Source organism: Glossina fuscipes, unplaced genomic scaffold (assembly GCF_014805625.2).
Source record: "Glossina fuscipes isolate IAEA_lab_2018 unplaced genomic scaffold, Yale_Gfus_2 27, whole genome shotgun sequence".
NCBI lineage: Eukaryota > Metazoa > Arthropoda > Insecta > Diptera > Glossinidae > Glossina > Glossina fuscipes.
In genome coordinates, this window is record NW_023998422.1 from 2,438,525 (window position 1) to 2,458,200 (window position 19,676).

The 19,676-nt window shown below is 35.5% G+C and overlaps 1 protein-coding gene across 3 annotated transcripts in view; it reads right to left on the reverse strand.

Moving 5' to 3' along the window:
• Positions 1–3,313: 3,313 nt before the first annotated feature.
• LOC119635716 overlaps positions 3,314–19,676 on the reverse strand; it is a 203,530-nt gene continuing 187,167 nt past the window's right edge. For all 3 annotated transcript variants that reach the window (XM_038030689.1, XM_038030688.1, XM_038030690.1), the window contains 4 exons: positions 8,959–9,898; positions 7,480–8,853; positions 6,664–7,358; positions 3,314–4,024 (listed from right to left, as the gene is read on the reverse strand). In XM_038030689.1, the coding sequence (XP_037886617.1) occupies positions 6,938–7,358; positions 7,480–8,853; positions 8,959–9,584 (2,421 nt within the window). In that variant the 5' untranslated portion in view covers positions 9,585–9,898 and the 3' untranslated portion in view covers positions 3,314–4,024; positions 6,664–6,937. The remainder of the gene's footprint in view (positions 4,025–6,663; positions 7,359–7,479; positions 8,854–8,958; positions 9,899–19,676) is intronic.

Consider the following 19,676-nt stretch of genomic DNA (forward strand, 5'->3'; position numbering starts at 1 on the left):
GGCTTTTTCCTAAGGAAACGTCTGTGAAAAGCTTACTACAGCATTTCTCAGTATTCGCCCCTGAAAACTTATGGGGAAGAACCTTTTGAGGCGTCTTTTGCTTGCCTGCTTTGTATTGCTGTTTTATCATTCAATCAACAGTATATTATTTCATATTAAGTGTGGTTGCATGTAAAACAATTCTTGACCATACATACTAACAGGCCTACCGAAAAGTTCTGTCCGTTCTTCAAAGGATTCTGCTCTAACACAACCTAGACCGCATCGTCGTAGATCAACGATCATTGCCCAGAGCGCGGCTTATGAAAAAGTTCGAATCCCCTTCTGCATGTTCTATTAGAAACCGTGTCTTCACCAAACACTGTTGCACACAATATAGTGGCGTAACTTTATCAGTAGCCATGCGTACAGGATCGTCTCGCTCAATACCTCAATACATGAATCATCTTGAATATGCATACGTTCAGTAGGAAAAAGAGAGAGTCAAATGGACATGCGCCTACTTGTTGCAACCGGACGGGAACGAAACTTTGCGGTAGACCTAATGCGTCAACCAGCGATGATATTAATTTCAATATCTAGAAAGAGCAAATGTTGTCGTTAACTGATTTCAATCAACCGCGAACGTCTGGACCATGGGAAACACAGCTATAACAGCAATTATTACATGTAAACAGGCAGTAAATGATGAAATGCCCGCATAATTAACGACAAGGCGAGGCTAAGACAATGCAATTACTGGTATCGCTCGGCTAGAATCGATTACCTTTTACATCGAACAGTGTCGTGAATAAGCATTTTTGCACAACTAGCTCGCTTTGCGTGTTGTTTCTTCAGTAGAGAGTCTTTCTACACTAATTCAAATGTTGCATGTAATACAAATTTTTCCTAGCCACTGGATATTTATGCTTAATTCTTTAAATGCTTACGAGTGTGATTTCAATGCCTCAAGGTACCAATGAAACTAAAGTTTTTTTTTTTTTAATTCTTTTCACATAATATTTATTTATGAGTTTCTTTATTGGACATAAAATGCTAAAAATTATTGTAATATTTATTGCAGTTATTTCTAAATGTTTAAAACACTAAAATTCAAAAATTCTTTCAATTGTTTATTTATTTTAAATACGAATTTTATTATACTTTATCAAATATTTTTAAAATTTAAAATAAAATCGTTTTATATGAAAGAAATTTTGCAACATAGACATAAACTAATTGCTAATTACATAAATTTACATAATAATATAAGTAAACAGTGAAAACAGCATTAACCAGTGATGTCAATTATAAAGCGATTTTTGGAAATTTATTGTAAAAGATCCCTTCACCGCTTCGCCACGATGAAAACTCTATTTAATAGATAGGGAATAAAACCTCTGTCTGTTTCTCATGGCTGTTTTAGATGTTCACCTATGTCGGTCAGTCGCGAAAAGGGGCGAATACTTTCAATAAAAGGGTAAAATTGCTTTTCAACGTTTTGTTATTCTCTTAAAGACTTAAGAAAGGCCTAAAGCATGTTTAAATTTTAATATAAATTTTGAATTTTGTATTGATTCAGTTCTGTATTTCCTTTCGTTTTTCGACCTGTTAGGGGAATTTTCAAACCCATAACACTAAAAAGGGAAATTTGAAATAGTTTTTCTTAAAAGAGTAAGACGATCTTTTTTAACTTCTTCATCCAAGCCTAAAAGAAAAATTTAAAATATTTCGTGGTTTCTCTTGCAGTGTGATCGCATAAATGGCATATACGGTTTACTGGGTTAGAAAAATAATATTAAAAGCGATGAAAAATGCATTTTTTTAGCAGACCAGTAAAGTATTCGTCTGCTCAACTTTTATCTGGCTCTACGTTCTGAGACATCATATTTTTTAGTTATCTCATGAAAGATTTGTAAAAGATCAAATATACGAATTTGGAAACAGTTGGAAGGAATATATTGAATAATAAGGAGCGAATACACTAAATAATAAAGTAAATAAAGGCCAACTATAAAATTAGTTACTTATTCTTATCTGCTGCCTTTTTAAATTGATCTGAACATTATATGAAGTCAAGACTAAGCTTTTGCAAAGAACCGCCCACTACTTCTTCAATCGGAATTTAGAAGACAAGACTCAAGCTTCCGTAGAATCGCAAAATATTAGGAGGCGTAGTGAAGCTCAGTAAAGCATCTCTATTTATAGACGTCGACGGAAGAAGTGATAAGAAGTGATATTAGCTATCAATTTCTAGTCCATTTTCATTTATTTGGAACGGACGCGGTTGTGATAATGCTCGAAAAGAAGTCGCACTCTAGTGCGCTTGTACTCAATCAGTAAGTGTTATGCCTTTCCCGACTGAACACTTGCTATAGTTTCAACCGAAGTAAACTTTTTCGTTTTCGACTCGCGAAGATCGAGTTAGTAATCGCGGTTTTCGGCTACTCTTCTGTTCGGAAAGAAAGGTGTGACGGTTATTAAAAATTATCATTTAATTAACATTCGCCACGTTTCAGGCCATATTTGACTTATCATAGGATGCGTAATTTGCTTCTCTAGAACAACCACCATAAGCGTAAGTTTGCTTTAAGATAAGCTGTCAAGTTCTTGAATCGTAATTCGCAATGACAATATCTTGAAAAATGTTTCCGCTTTGTGAGGAGAGCCCCTCGCGTATAAGATAAAATCGCGGCGATTGGTTGGAAACTGGACAAAATGGATTGGAGCTGTTATTTTGAATTATTTATCGATGTCAACTGGTCGGTCAAAGGGTTGATAGCAAAAATCTGTTTTTATAACAAAAAAATTGTAAAAGAAAAGATGAACGAGAACTTCCCTGAGTTATGACTCATTAGTGCGGTTAATAAAGGTGACCACCTTTATTGAATTCCTTTAATGATCTCCATAGGATCAGGCTTTATATTTTCTTATCGCGCTCGACGAGGGCTCGAGGGAAGTGAAAAGTGAAGAGAAGCTTTCGTTTTTGCTAACAAAGGTAAAGTAATTTTTTATTAGACTCTTTTTGTTTTAAATTGATTTTTTACTTATAATTGACATCACTGATATTTAATAATTTCTGTGATCTTTTAATAGCGACAACAATTAATTTACACTCATTAGATAACATTTAAAAAGGAATTTATAAAATTTTTATTGTATGCTATTTATTGTAATAATATGTTGTTTATGTTGATTATTTTGTTGGTGTAGATTATTTATTTATGTTGAATATATGTATGTTGTGTGCGTTTTCGTTTCTTTCATATTATTTGTCTACATTAAATTCAATTATAATATCCGTATGTAGATTAAACATTTGAAAAAAGTGGCAGTTTTTTTTTTCTATTTTTTTTTTGTTATCTTTATTAAATGAATTTTTTCTCTTGATTTACATTTTTTCAAATCTTGTTAATTATGAAATGTGACTCTTTTCAAAAAAAGGAAAAAAATAATAATATTGTCTTAAACACACTCATCACAAAATGGGTAGGCAGAGCCCGTAATGAGTTTAAGCAAAAAAAAAAAAAAAAAAATAAAAAAAAAAATTAAAAAAATTAAAAACTATAATAATTTTCTTCATCTTCTTCTCTGTTGATATCAAATTTAAAAATAAAATCACATTTTTAAAGACTTGCGCATAGATATGTTTAAAATCTAAACGATTTAATTATATATAAAATAAAAATAAATTTTCGCATATTTGCTGTTTGTGTAGAACAGAATGAGACGTAAAATCAATTTACTTTCATATCATATCAATCTTATTTAAAGTATGGCTTCATTTCTTGCGAATCTCAATCTATAAAAGGCTAACCAAATTCTTTAACAGCAAGTTTTCGAAAAGAAAAATGTGTTAATTAAAAAAAAAAAAAAAAGGCACATAATTTTATATATCTCTTTTACAAGTAAACATCGAAAGCTTTTTCAATTTCGAACTCAAGAATTAATTTATAAAAGAAATTCACGTTACTCTTACCATTGCCATAACTATTAAGAGTCATTTATATGATGCGTTTATCTAAATAATCACGAAAGAAAAAATCTGCAATAAAAAGAGAAAGAAAAAAATTATATTTTAAAAAAAGAAGAAAGCCATTGCTGACAGTATATACGACGAGGTAGGAACGTCTTGCAATATCAAACGCGGATTGATAGTGGAGCTATCTCCAAAATTTTTGGAAATTTCTTTAATTTTTTATAGGGGAAATCACATGGTCTTTTTTGGCTTTTCTATGTCGCTTGTCTGTCGGAAAAGTAATCTAATCTAGTAATGAAAACTTTGTCCAGAGAAATGAAGCGTCCATCTTGAATTTTCTGCTTTACTACTCTCGCCAGTTTAAGATTGCAAATCATCAAGATCGACATGAAGCTACGACCATCGCCCGATGTTGGCCGATAATTTCGTTTTTACCTTATCATCAAATGCTACTTATATTTTAATTAAGGCAGACAAAGTGCAATTGTGTTGTGTTGCTCAAAGTCGTAAGATTTCGGATGATATATATTTTGTTCTAATTGCTCTTAGGATGAGAACAGTGTCGATTTACATAGGGCGATCAAGTGGGAGCTTTTTTTTTAAAACATTATACATATTGTTTCTAGATTCCAACTACAATTGACTTTTGTGTTCAGTGTCGTTGAATCTCTTGAAAATAAAAGCGAATTTTCAAAATAATTTTAGAACATTTTTATAGGGGCAGAATAAAGACATTGCGCATCGAACATAGAAAATTCGCTCGTAATATAACATTAGTCTTGCTTTACTTAAAATGATTAGAAGGAAGAGATTTCTTTTTCGGCACTGTGGTCTCAAAACGAGCTAGGCTAAACGTCCTCTAAATATTAGTTTGGGGAAAAAGAAATCCATTATTTTTATATGCACTTCAAGACTTTATTTAACATGCTTCGGATTGTCCGATTTGGGTCAAATATGCACCGTTTTGTTGTATGATTTGTTGCCATTTTAAAGGTAACTTCAAAATGCCTCTCTCATAGAAGTCCTGGTCTCTATTTGCAAAAAACTCTAGTAGTCGATTTTCACAATCCTCCCTAGATTCCAATTTTTTATCATTAAAGAAATTTTGCAATGCAAGAAAAAGATGATAATCGCTTGGTGCCAAGTCCGGACTGTATGGCGGATGCATTAAAACTTCCCAACCAAGCCCCCGATGTGTGTTGCCTAGCGTTGTCCTGGTGGAACACGACACCTCTCCTGTTGGCCAATTCTGGCCGTTTCTGGTCAATCGCTATCTTCAAACGGTCCAGTTGTTGACAGTAGAGATCAGAATTTAGCGTTTGGCCATATGGAAGCAACTCATAATAAATAATCCCCTTCCACTCCCACCAAATGCATAGCAAAACCTTCCTGGCCGTTTGAGGTGCTTCACCGCTCTTTGACCACGATCGTTTTCGCACAGGGTTATCGTATGTGATTCATTTCTCATCTCCAGTCACCATCCGTTTACGAAACGGGTCTATCTCATTCCGTTTGGCCAGGGCTTCGCAGATGGAAATTCGATCCATCATGTTTTTTTCTGTTAATTGGTGTGGCACCCAAACGTCGAGCTTCTTTTTGAATCCACCTTTGTGTAAATGGTTTAAAACTGTTTTATGGTCGCTTTTTAGCTCCTGGGCGATGTTACGACTGCTAACATGCCGGTCAACTTCGATCATTTCTCCGATTTTATCGACATTTTCGACGACCGGCCTACCTGTGCGATGTGCATCTTTAACATCAAAACTTCCTGAACGGAATCTACGAAACCAAAATTGCACATAATTGGCTGTTACAGTATCGGAACCAGAAACACCATTCACAATTTTAGCCGCCTGGCTTGCATTTTCGCCTTTGTCAAAGAAAAACTGTAAAATGTACCGAATTTTCTCTTTGTTCACTTCCATTTTTAACACGCTGTAACTCACAACTGAATGCACCAAACAAAAAACAGCAAATGAATTTTTTTTACTGCGAAATGTCACCTTTCCAACGAGCATAAATCTGAAATTGTTTGATTGATACTTTACAAGAAATCTATCAGTGCAGCCATCTACCGAAAAAATAATGGATTTCTTTTTCCCCAAACTAATATATCTACTGCCTTTCCCCGTTTATTTGTAAATCGACGCATCTCTAGGGATTTGATAATCCGTAGTTCTCTCTTCCCTACGCGTGAGTGAGTTGGTTAGCAAGAGCCCCTAGAGTCTGAGCTACAGAATGCAGCGTTTGCTTTAATTGTAGAGACGCAGTAGAATTTCGTAAGCAAAATCATTAGGAACATTGGAAAGGGAATATGAAATAACAGATAAACAGTGAGAGAGTTTATAAGAGCTATAAGATATTTAGCGAGGAACATAAAGTGCTTCAAGAGTCGCTTCTCTCCGATCGACATTCAAAGTTATCGCACGAAGAAAACATCAACACAACCAAAGTAAATAACATTAAGTTCCAAAAATATGCTTCAGCATTATTAACATGTCTCGTAAGCTTGTACTGGCTAACATGTCATTGCTGTAATATTCTCCAGATACATTTCAGTTTTTGATTGGATTTGTTGTCATAAACAAAAGTTCGAAGAAAGGAATAGGAGCGATCTAACAAGTCCCTAGAAGTGATCTTCTTTTACAGAAAATTGTGCAAAACTACAATAATTATTCAACACACAAACACATACACGTACTTACCTTAATAATATATTTAAAGAATTTCCATTAAACCTGTATATTTCGCTTGAAACAAACAACAATGTTTGTTATGATGGCAACATTAAGTAATGTCGATGAAACGACATACGTATATATGTATATGTACGTGAGTACGTGCAAATTTAAAGTCAATTTGGTGCGCCGTCGATTACTAAATAAGTACACAAAAAGTTCCTTTTGCAACGTTCCACTCATCGATTATTATTATTGAAAATATGATTTTTATGCAATTTTCCATGAGAGCGATTGCTGACTACAAATACAAGGTCGCCTGTTGACGATGATCAAAATGATGAATATAGAGTTTCTTTTTTGACTTTTCTTTGGTTGGTCGTAAGTCCCATACCAAATTCGATAGACTTCGTGGCCGCGATAGTCGACGAGTTTTTTTTTCGGGCAGTTTATTTGAATCGCCCGAAGTACGTCCGCCACTACGTGATGAGTCGAGAGTACCTTCACGCGGGTTATGATGTATCATGCTCGTGAGACCACCGTTTGTGCTTGAACTTTTGCTCAAGGGCAGGGGAACGTTATGATTATTATTATTGTTATTGCTACATTTAAGCACCAAATCAGGCGGTGCCAGTAGGGGTTGTCCTTTGGGATTTGTTGAGATCGGCGGTGATACAGAATTGCTGTCCGGTGTTAACTGAAGACTGCTGAGGCTTTTGTATCTGAAGAGTAATAAGAGAGAGTTTTGAACAACAAAACAAAAACTAAAGTTATTTTGAAATTTGAATTCAAAAATTTGAAAAGCCATTGCAAGCAATTGAAAAGCAATTCGCTGATATATACCTGATATGGAATAGAGGTGATTGCGGCTCTAAGCTGCAATCTTTGCCTAGAATACCGGCACTTAAAGGTGCCACATTGCCGTTGAGCGGAGTGTGATGATGATTATTCGGTGTCAAAACTTTATTACCAGCGTTAACGCTTGGATGATGGCCGTGATGGGCTGCGTGGTGATGATGAGAACTCACAGCCGCAGCTGTTGCATTAACAACGGCAGCCTGTGAAGGCGAGTGATGACTATGATGATGATGGTGGTGATGATGGTTACCGTTGGTGCTAGCGATGCTGGTTATGGCGCCGCCATTTGCCGCATGACTGTTACTGCTACTGCCTGCACTGTACGAGTTTTTAAGATAAAGCTTTGGTAGTGTAGGTCTTTGACGTTTTTCAGGCAATTTTTTGCCCGGTATAGTCTCAATGGGTGGTGGTACTGGCTTTATATCTTCCTGAATGTGACTATGCTGGTAGTGATTGACCACAAGATTGCTCAACTGATGATTATGCGCATGACTCTGGTGATGATGATGTGGTCCCCCGGTCGTGGTTGGCAAATGGTGATGATGATTATGGCTATAATTGCTGCTGTTGTGACTACTGTTTGTGTGTTTCGTTGACTCTAGACTACTGTAATTGTTGTTATTGCTATTATGACCGCCGCTGCTATTGTTTAAGCTATTGTTGTTAGTATTGGAATTATTATTGTTGTTATTATTATTGCTATTGTTATTGTTTAGCTGCTGAGCCGAATGACCTGCGGTATTTTGATTAACCCGTATCAAGCTGCAATAGTTGCCGCTACTGTCAGTGTGTTGTGACTTAATTGTCGGCGTTTCACAAATTGGTTCGAAACGTGAAAGCGCTTTGGACAGTGGGGTCAGACCTCGTACATAATCGTAAATGTGGTCAATGTCATTATATTCTTCAGATATTTCTTCTGGGGGTTGATTCTTACTGTACGAATCACAGCTTGCACTTCGTTTCAAAATGTAACCGTTTTCCATGAGACCATTGGCCACATAAGCCACTCCAGCCGCTGATGGTAGCATTACCACCGGAAGTTTATTACGGCCGCTAAACTTGGAATCTTTTTTTTCCTTTTCCGATAATTTGATATCGACAACTTGTAGACGATCCCGAGCATCGCCTAAAAGACGCTGAGCCTTCTCCAGGAAGCGTGAATATTCGATAAAATTCTCTAGCTGTTCCATATTCTTCGCTCGTTGAAGCTTGATTTTGGCATTGAGCGGAACTGGCACCAAATCATTATCCTTTTGCAGGGGCAGAGCAAAGACCCGATCGATTTCTACACAGCCTAAAAGACGCATTTCGGCTACAAAGGGTTGCTTCAGTCCCTTTGGCACACTTCCGTGAACCAATCTAAATTGACAAAAGAATTTCAACGAGAATTATTAAATTAATATTCACAATTCTCACTATCCCTGCGAGGAATTGAAGAATGTTTCCATATCGATTTCAACTTACCTAACGACTATGGGCATACGTTTCAATAGCAAGTTCTTTACAGTATGTACACCACTAATACTATCCTCCTTGGCTATGGGTGAAAACTTCGCTTTGGTATCGAGTGGTAAATTAATAATTTCATCTTTAATATTTTTGCATTGCAAAAATTTGCCATTTTCATTCACAGTCGTAAGCAGCTCTCCAGCGTGGAGAGTGCGATTTATTGGAGGGCAACGAAAAGTTTCACGAACTAAAACGCGGCAATTTCGTCGTTTCGATAATTCTAAAACGGACTCAATACAACGTGTTGAACGACCATCTTCACTAAGTAATTCAAAGTAGCCGGGATAGGTTTCAGGTATTAGAAGCTTAGCACCAACATTGGTAGGCTTACGACCCTCCTTCAACTTAATTGGTTGAGCAAGTATTTGATATTTTTTGCCTGCGCTCAAAAACAACGCCGTACTCTGCAAGGAAGGTGCAGAGAGCGTGGGCACACCTAAATTTTGATGTTGACCCTTAACAATCTTGGCCACTGCCGGTAACTTTTGCTTAGAAAAGTCACGTAAATAAATGGGTGGCGAAGTTGTTGTATCCCCGAAACGGGAAGCAGCCAATATTATTTGGCCATCAGTGGCGGCCATGTCGCGATTAAAGAACGATAACAGTTTGGTTCGCGCCAAGTTAACATTAAACGTGAGTAAATTTCATGGATTTTGCACTGGATCACTTTGATCAGCAGCCGAAGTCGAGGCGTTAACGTTAATCTTCTCGTTTAGGATCGTTGTTTCTACAGACTGAGAATTCGGGGTATTCGATGTTAAGGTTAGGAAACGTGAGGATGTTTGTAAGGCGTAGTTAATATACTGCATTCGGTTTGCTGTCAATGCTACAATCCAAGTTACCGAATTTCGAAGTGATCGTTAAAGACCCGAAGTTAACCAATAGGAAAAAAGTCCTGTTAAACGAGAAAGAATTTTTCATTATTTAAAATGCATGTAAAAAGTAAATTAAAACTACGTGCAAGAAGTAAATAAAAAACAGATTTCCATATAATGGACATCCATTGCCCATAATGGTTATAAACTCGTTTAACTATAGCTAATGAAACGCAAAAATGACATTTTTTTAGCGTAAAGACGCAGCAAATCGCTACTTTATATGACATAAGAACCTTGCTGTTCTTTTTACTTGTTATTTATTGCAACTGTTATTGCTGAACTGTCTGAGTTCGACAGTTCGGCTCATTATAGACGGATAAGTATGCACTATACATTGGTTCTTCTTATGTCGAATCTCTACTTCTTTCAACTTCTACGCTTCAAAGAAATACTCATCCAAGTTAATATAACTTCGTCCGCCTGGTCGTCTTTGCGTTCGTTATGCCACCTCCCTACCCATCCCTACACACATGCCACCATCCATCCATCCATCGTTCAGTTCGTAAGCCTTTGCACCTGTCTGTTACTCTAAACGTCCCTGTATCTATATGTCCACGTGTCCATACGTCCCTATGTTCATACCTCCCCATGCCCATCTGTCACCTCCATCTGTATTTCTCTTCGCTGTCTCTCAGCCGTCCGTCTGCCTGTTTTTTCTTCACGTAATTAATTGCTGAGGGGATATCCCCTAGCCCGGGAACGCGGTGACGGCAAGAAAGAAGGGCGGAAAGTGAAACAAGTAGGGAGGTGTTGGCCTTAAGGTGTTCAATCGATAAGGGTTACGTCTTTACCGACTGAGCACTCACTATAGCTACAACCAAGGGAAACTCCACCGCACTTGAGATTTCAACCCGCGAACACTAGCTTGACAGTCGAGGTTCTTACCTATTCGCCTAGCCACTTTGTTGTTGTGCTAAAGATGATATGAAAACTTGACAAGGAAAAGTAGGAACTCGTATATATATATGTAGCTGGTTGCCACAGACCTCTTAGTGGAAAGAACTTCGTTTGCCACAATAAGAGTTTCACGTAGACTGCTGAGCTTTTAGTAGACATATTCATTCCCATTACTGAAAAGAAACTATTAAGGCAACAGATGCTCTTCAGTCTGGTTACCAAACCTTTGCTGTTCAGGGTTTCATGACGGAATGACAATGGAGAAAAGAGGCCCTCTCCCAATACATTGTGTTCGTTTGTTACGGTGACTCCGGAAATTCTCCTCTACAATGGACAACAAACTATTTAAACACAACGTAGATATGCAAACAAACGTCGGTAAATATATTTGAAAATTTGGAGAAACAGCAGTCGGTTGAATGACCTATGGGCTATCAGCAAAATGAATAGTCTTTGTGCTTACTATCGAAAACCAAGTATTTACTGATCTTTTGTTTGTCCGTTTGTCTTATCTACAAGGCTTACACCTAGCTATACACACAAGTATATATAGATATGTACGTTTTTAAACAGTTTGAGGTGCTCTATCGAATTTAACACCATTATCATCCGTCCCTCGGTCACTCGAGTCTCTTTTTGCGTACGGAGCTAATCTATTTTTCCCATAGGGAATGTAAATATTCTTCTATTTATTTACTTTTTGCACATTTGAAGCTTTTTTTAATGTTTCACTGCACTTTATGCCATGTTTTCTAGAGTTTAGCTGGTGAACATTAAAGATTTACTTCAAGGCAAATATATAGTTTTCTTGTTCTAATTTATGTATTGATTTTCAAAGTTTTCTCACATGACCTTTTCCAAACAAGGACTGAACTCTATTTATATCTCGCACATGGCTCACTTTTAAAATAGTTTTTTTTTTTTTCTTGTTTTTTTTGTGTACTAACCCGTAATGTTCTCATTAAACATTCTCATAAAAACATACATATTTGTATAAGATACACGTATATATCACGATTCAACAATTTATTATGGTCAGACAATCAAGCAAATGATGTTGTCGTTCTTGGCTGTCTCTCTATTACAAACGGGAACGAAAGCAATAACATCATAAAAATGTCGGTAAATACGGGCTATGACGACAATGTAATAAAAAAGAAGAATTGAAGCAAAGAAAATCATGATGAAAGGAATAAAGATCATAATGATGATGATGATGATGATGATGATGATGATGACGATGACAATGACGATGATAATGATGAGAATGATGATGGAAATTACTTTTATGAAGACAACATATGTAACTTAAAGTTATACATTTATTTGCTTAAGGGTCATCGCAGCATTGGACAATAATGTTCATTTATGTTAATTGCATTTTAAGCATGTGTGGTATTGACGGGAAAAAAAAAGTTACAAAAAGAATTGGGTTAAGAATATTCTACTATTTTTATTGCACTTTTCAGATATTTGTTTTTTAATCTGAAAATATTAGACACGAAGACTAACCGCGCTAACATAAAGACTAAAATGGGTCATTTTTTACTTATATCCAGTACATTAGTTTTGCCGACTGTTTGCAATGCAAAGGCATGAATATTGCAAATCCGATAAGTATCGCCAATATGAGTAGCGAAATTGATTTAAGCCAGCGGCCCTATCCGTCCTTCTTGCTGTCTATAAAAATTGCAATTATCTTGGAAGTTTTGCAGGGAGATCAAATTTACATCTTTATTTTCCTTCTCATTTTCCTCAGGGTAGATTCAAAGATCACTAAAGTCTGCCCACGGGCATGTGCAAATATACCAAGAGAAAATTGTTAATTTCCTACTTTTCGTCAACTTATTCGCTATCAGGTTCTCTTTCATTACTTTCTTTTCGTAATTATATGACACCAATTGCAACACACTCTACATATGTATATTTAGAGCAATCGAAAAAATTGAAATAAATCTTCTTTTAAAGTGGAGAGAGTGTTAGATATGCCCTTCAATTCATAAGAGAGTTTGTAGCACACAGAAGTGGCATTAGAGAGCTTACAACATATTCAAGCTAAGGCTCGAAGAAAATCGATAACACTTTGTCGTTTATTATTGGAACGTGAGTTGAAATACGACACATGCCCATAATTTACGACCACCAGCTGAATTTAAAACGAGGATGATGTGTCCTCAATCATGTCCGAATATTCAACCTTTTCGTCGAATATGCCGTAACGGCTTGGGGTTTGAATTGAAGCTCAAATCTGGGAATTTGTATTGACAATCATTCATAATAGGCTTACACTTCAGATGTAAAAATAACCAAAGTAGTGTCATTAAAGAAGGTTTATGTCTTGGTAACAGTGTAAGTATAGTTCCATTGTTCCGTGTAGGACAAAATATAAAAATTTACCGTACACTCATAACGTTCTTCGACAGTAACTAATAATATTTTCTGTGGATTATAATCAACGTAAATTAAAGTAAATAAAATCACTATAGTGAAACACGACCCACCATTAAATACTGCACACCGCTTTGTTTAATGCAGTTACTCGCGTAAGAACATTTCAATATAAAGCGTTATATGGAAGGTGGTTTGGGAGATGATTTGATTGTGACTGTTTGTTCTTGAGCCAAAATGTCTCAAAAATGGTAACCAGTAGGTTGCACACAAAACAACGAGGCACGCAGAGAGACAGACGGACAGACAGACATGTTTAGATCAATTCCAAAAGTGGTCATTAATCGATCGGTGGAACCAAAGTTGATTGTATCTCAAGTCCTTCTTGGTGCTGCATACGTCTGCTACTAAACAGCACAAGCAGAAAGAGACTAATGAGGAAATTGCTAAGGTCTGGTATTATTCGACATCAGGCAATGTGCAACGAAAGCTTACGATTTATCATAAGTCGAAACATGTATTCTTGAATGCTGCTGAAGCGGCATCGCCGAAGTCGTATTTTCAATTTAAAATGCTTTCGGGCCCTAAAGGGCTGTAATATGCACGGTCCCTTCCATTGGCTTAATTTTATTAAATTCATATCAAATGATCAAGTTAACATATTGTGGCATGTGGAATGTAAAATTCAAATAATAAGGTAACACTATTCAGTAGATTTATACGTCCATATGCGAGATGGCTTTCACTCCCACTGTCCTTCTTTTATCCATTTTGTGATTTCACAAGTTGCCTGAAAGCTAATTTTCACTTTAGAAGCACTCAGGCTAAAAAGTGTTCTGTTAAAAAGATTTTTTCATGCTATTATGTTGTTGCTATTTTTTTTTTTCGTTTCGCTTAGAGAGCAAAACAAAAAACTACCATTTCCCACGCTCTTCAAATTTTAGCCTTGCAAGCGACAATTGCCACTTAAGGTTTTCGAAATGTATTGCACTTCTCGCTCAGTGCCTAACTTGGCTGTACGGTTTTTCCTAATAGCAGTAGCAACAGCGACGGCAGCAACACTAACAATATTAACAGCAGCAACGAATGAAAACAGGCAGCAACATAAGTTATGCGAAAACGTGACATTTTCTTAGCTACTGTAGAAAATTGATGTTCCCACTTGTTGGTGGATAATACTATAGGAGGAAAGTGGGGAATGGACAAGAAAAAGAAAAGAAAAAGAAAAATAGTTGTATGTCATACTTGCGGGTAAAGTATAAGTTACCCTCGGCCAAGGTACTACTATTGCTAAGTTGCCTATAAAGTGTTCTTGTGGATTATATGCATCATAGGAACGTTCATGTTTATCCACTTTTGGTGGCTAACATTGTGTTTAATAAGCAATACCGTTGATGTCATTTATTTGATGACACCATTTCCTATTTTAGTTTCATTATGCCTCTCTCCTGCTCTCTCTCTCTCTCTCTGTTTCTCTTTCTTTATATGTATAGTCTTCCTTGCACAACTTTTATATGCGATAGTTTACTATTTTATTTATTTATTTATTTGTTTTATTTTATTTATTTATTTTTTTTCAGTTTAGATTTAATCAAAATGTCTTAATTAATTTGTGACATGCTGCAGCAAGTAGTCGTCTTACGAATAAAATCGCTATGTGTGTGTGTGTGTGTGTGTGTGTGTGTGTGTGTGTGTTTCTGTGCATGTAGATGTATGTATGTAGACGTATATACCTTAGTATGAATAGAGCTATTACTTTTTTATATGGCTGTACCTACATACATATAATACACAAACACTAGCAGTATAATAGAACGTAAGTCAAGGAAGGATACTTTAATTAAGAGAGGGGATGAAAGGAGAAATCAAGCAACTGAACAATTTAAATTGAAAGCATATTTCTACACAAAAGTGGCGGTAATTGTTGTTTGTTTGATTGTAATGATCAAGCTGTCTTATGTTTGTCTGTCTCTTTCTGTGCCCTCCTTATCTATATACATATATTTGTATATATATATATATATATATATATATATATATATATATAAATGTTTATACGGTAAATTCATAATTCTTAGCTGTTGTTTTCATTATTGCTGTTGCAGTCGTTTTTATGATGCGGTCTATAGAAAGTGGCACGACATCTGTTTAAAATCATTGAGGTTTTGATATTAAGAAATTTCTTAATAATTTTTACCATTGCAATTTGTGCAAAAGTTTTCATGTATGCGTTTGTATGTTTCTAAGCATTCGATTTATAAAGAATGTAAATTACCACAAATTTAATCAAGAGACCTCAACACTGCAATGCAGTCACAATTACTATTTGCGAATTTTATTCTTTGCCAGAAAAAAGCAGAACGGAATTGAACACAAATGTATATTATCTGACACATTAAACGCACATAATTAATAAAAAAAGTAGTAGTCTTGTCTTTCTATTCATGCTCAGTAATTTAAAATGAAAGGAATCATTTTTTGGCTTTACGTCTTTAACCTAAGATTTTCAATTTAAATCGAATGCTAGCAGCCGTATATAGCTTCAAAAGATTAGTTAGGCTATCTACGAACATGGTGACCCGCAAGTCTCGTAATCTTTCTTCCTATTAATTGAATGTGTAAAGTAACTTGTGACATCTGCCGTTGAGAACGCTTGACGGCAGAGATAACTAATAGTGATATGCATAGAATGGACGATAGATGCTTGTGCGGGGATTGAATGACTTTATTGTCGCGAATCTTTTTGACCTCTAATTTTGATGGTAATTGGTAGTGAACCTTGCCTAAAATTACTTTGATCGAATGTATCTTTGACAGTATTTACCAATATGGGTAATTCTATCTTGACTTTAAAACCCATTAGAAGTCGATTCCTTCACTGGACGGTTGATTAAAAGTCAATTATGGAATTTGGAAATGATTCGTAGTAGATTAGCAGCCAGCGTTATACTTGTCCTAAAGGGACAAAGCATTATCGACTTTTTTTTACCTTTTGTTTATGTCTCAACTACTTGGGTACACAATTTGGCCATTTTGGGCCTTAACATAGACCATAGCAAAGGACTGTCCAAGAAAGCAAATAAGGTAAAGAAATGTGTATAGCTGCTGAGCTAGGCTTAGCTTCTGTGCTGCTTAAGTTTTTACTGTTGCGGACGTTGCGTACACACACTTTTCATACAGAAGTTCTCACTCAGAAGAAGTGCCCTGGGGCGGTAGCAAGGTCATGATCAGTAAAAAGCGGGGAAAGAGAAAGAGATGGGTGGTGGCCGAAGCCTAGAGGCTGGACTGATCATTAAGTTCCAAGACTTCACTGACTGAGTATTGACTACAACTACGACCACATATAGTGATACTGCACTGAGATTTCCAAGAAGGCCTCAGCCTATCGGATATGTTAAACAAGCGGTCAAATTGTGGTTGAAGTACTAGCAAAGTTTTGTCATTCAACGCCCGATGATGCCGCTTACATCTCAAAAAGAGTGTATATCGTATTTTCTTTGTGCTATGCATACCGACAATAAGCGCATACTTATATAAATTTTTTGTGAGACATATTCATATCATCTAAGGGAAATAAATTATCGCCAGACGCGACATTAGAATTGAAAACCTTGAAGGGATTGTTTGAGGAAATTCTAGATCAAGTGAAGCTTAAAGGTCTGATATTGGACCGTACAGCTTTTATATTAATATTTGAAACCACATGTACCAATTATTCGATGACGTTAAGCATTCTTACGATCAGTTACGTTATGTCGTGTGATGTCGGACGTTGTGGCAGCTGTTATGAATCTGTTTTTATTATATGTACACACAAACATACTGTTATTAACTTCGCAACTAAAGCTGTTTTAATATTCGATTTTTACACTTATTCTAATAGAATTTTATTACCTCTGTGTGAAAGTTAACGAGTGTTAAGTATACCCCAGAAATTGTTTTATGAAAGCTCTTTAACTGTAAATGCTCTAATAAGTAATGTCTTACGTTAGATTTTGAAACTTTAAAAGCATTGGAATGTTCTTCTTCCTTGAGAGAGACTCTTTGGTATATTTTGCATATGATCTGACGTCGAAAACTGCCTGGTTATGTGAAGACTTAGACGTATACTAGTCTAAATTACATAAAGATTGTCTTTAAAATTGAGATTTATTTCTTTTTGAAATGCACACGATTTGACTACCATTTATAGCTTTTCTAAGAATTATTTTTTTGTAGATTTCTTCTTTATTTCTTAGATAATAAGCAAGAAAATGAGTTTACTATTTATATGTTCTTGAATTAGTTATTGATGACTTACGAAGCAAATAAGAAATTAACGTGCTCATAGTTTTTGTCTGTATGTGTGCAGAATTCGAAAGTGTTTTAAATCACTACTAAATGATAAGTTAGTGAAGCACATTCACTATGTGGCAATAGAGACGAAGGTAATGTCGCTGCTACATTCAAAAAAATTTTATTTTCAGCTCATTTTCCACTACGTCCTACGATATCGGATGATAAAAAGTTTACCGTGAATCAGTTTCTACTTATATGCTCTCTATCGTACGATGCATTGGCCACAAATTGTTATAAGATTACCGTGTCACCCTTATGTTTGCATAATTGAATGATCAAGTGAAGAAATTAGAAATAGTTGCCAACATTGGAATCAGGTGACAAAAAGCCTTTTTCCTGCGCATAGCTTGCGTTGATATAGTCGATTAAAAAAAGGAGGATCACGAGAATTTAGTTAAAAGTAATTAGTCAAAAAAAGGAAAAGAGCAAAGATCTTTAAAGCTGTATTTATTAAACGTAACGTTTAAAATTAAATAAAATCTGAAGTGAATATTTAGATACCATGTTGCCATCTTTTATTAAAACTATTTATTATTGCAAAAATAACTTAAAAAAAAAAATTTGCAAAAAAGACTATCTATCGATTTTTTCGAAGACAAGTCAAAACGGTGTAGTGGATGATTGTTGTCCATTAAATACCTAATGCTATTCTACAGTTATTCATACAATCACTTTTCAAAATGAGATATTAAGTGGTCCGATCCGAACCATTTTCAATAGCGTTGAGACATTTCTATGAGAGAGATGATAAGCGATGGTACCTAGCAGGTGCGTGCTCTAATAAACGTTATGCTAAATGTAAGTGCGGCTAAGGTTTCTCTATCGCACTGATATTTACACTCCCGAAAACCGAAAACTTTGAAGTAGCGATTGTTACTGTATCTACTCGGCTGCTCAATCAAATCAGGTAGAATTCCTAAAATTTCCCGATGAAAATATTTTAAAAATACTGTAATGACATGTAGGTTTATTTTGATAAGCTTGCAGTAGACAGGTCCATTGTTCGGATCTCTGTTTCCTTAACAGTATTAGTAAGTACCAAAAAAATCGAATTTGTACTATTTTATGAAGGTATTGGATGAAATATACAGAATAAATTCTTTGGCAAGAAAATTAACTTTACTGAAGTCATATGGGATTCACGTTTGTTTCAAGTTCAATGGGAGAGAGACTTTCAATCGACCACCAGAAAACATGGTTTAATATAATATAGACGTAGAATTTTTAATTTTATCGAGTGGCGTGATGTAGAGTATTTAACGGTAGGTCTTGGGCGACTTCAGCCTTTTATACTGCTCGGGCTTATTGTTTATACTTGCTGTATTCCGGTATGGTACTAAAGGAAACCCTTTTTCTTCTTGAGGCAATTTCTTAGGCAACTTGTGATATTCTTAAATTTCTTCGCCTTTTGGTTGAACTCGTTATTAAGTTATATTAAATATTATAAACGCTTTTCGCCTCGCAATAGGTAAACATTTTCTATTCGTCCAATTTCGAAGGATGATGTCGCACCAACACAACAATGAGCTGAGTCGTATGATTTCACTCGCCATTGCCCTTAAACAGTTAAGTTCCTTATTTATTTTGAAGAAGGTATTCTTTGTGAAATTGCGAGAAATTGTTAAAAGACACATAAAGATCATAAGCAGGAAGAATTAAAGGAAGAAAATCCTTTTTGATTTTTATCACATCTAAGTTGCACTGATATTACAAATAAAACAAACTAGTAGACGACATTTTATTGAAACTAAGTTTTTGTTTTTTGATTCACACAAAGTGTGTGCACGTCGAACGCCGTTATCCGGTTAAAGTAAATTTTCTTTAGTAAAACTTTTTCCAAAGAATGGCAATACAATATTTTAGGGATATTACTTTCATGAAAGATGACTGAGTTCTAATATCAATGACATCTTTTCTCCAGTTGCGGTTTTTTGTCTTTTTTCTCTTACTTACAAAATATATACAGTCCAGAATAAATAGATGGCACCATTTTACATTTGAATTTTGAATAACTTTTTATGCCTTATGCCTACACCACTTATGATACAAAGATATACCAAGCTTGTGCGGATGTACAGAACACTTGAAACGGCCTGCGATGGACGCATCTTTTATTATACTTTCATTGTCTATTCTTCTGTCCGACTTATTTTCTTTTGTTCAACTTATGGT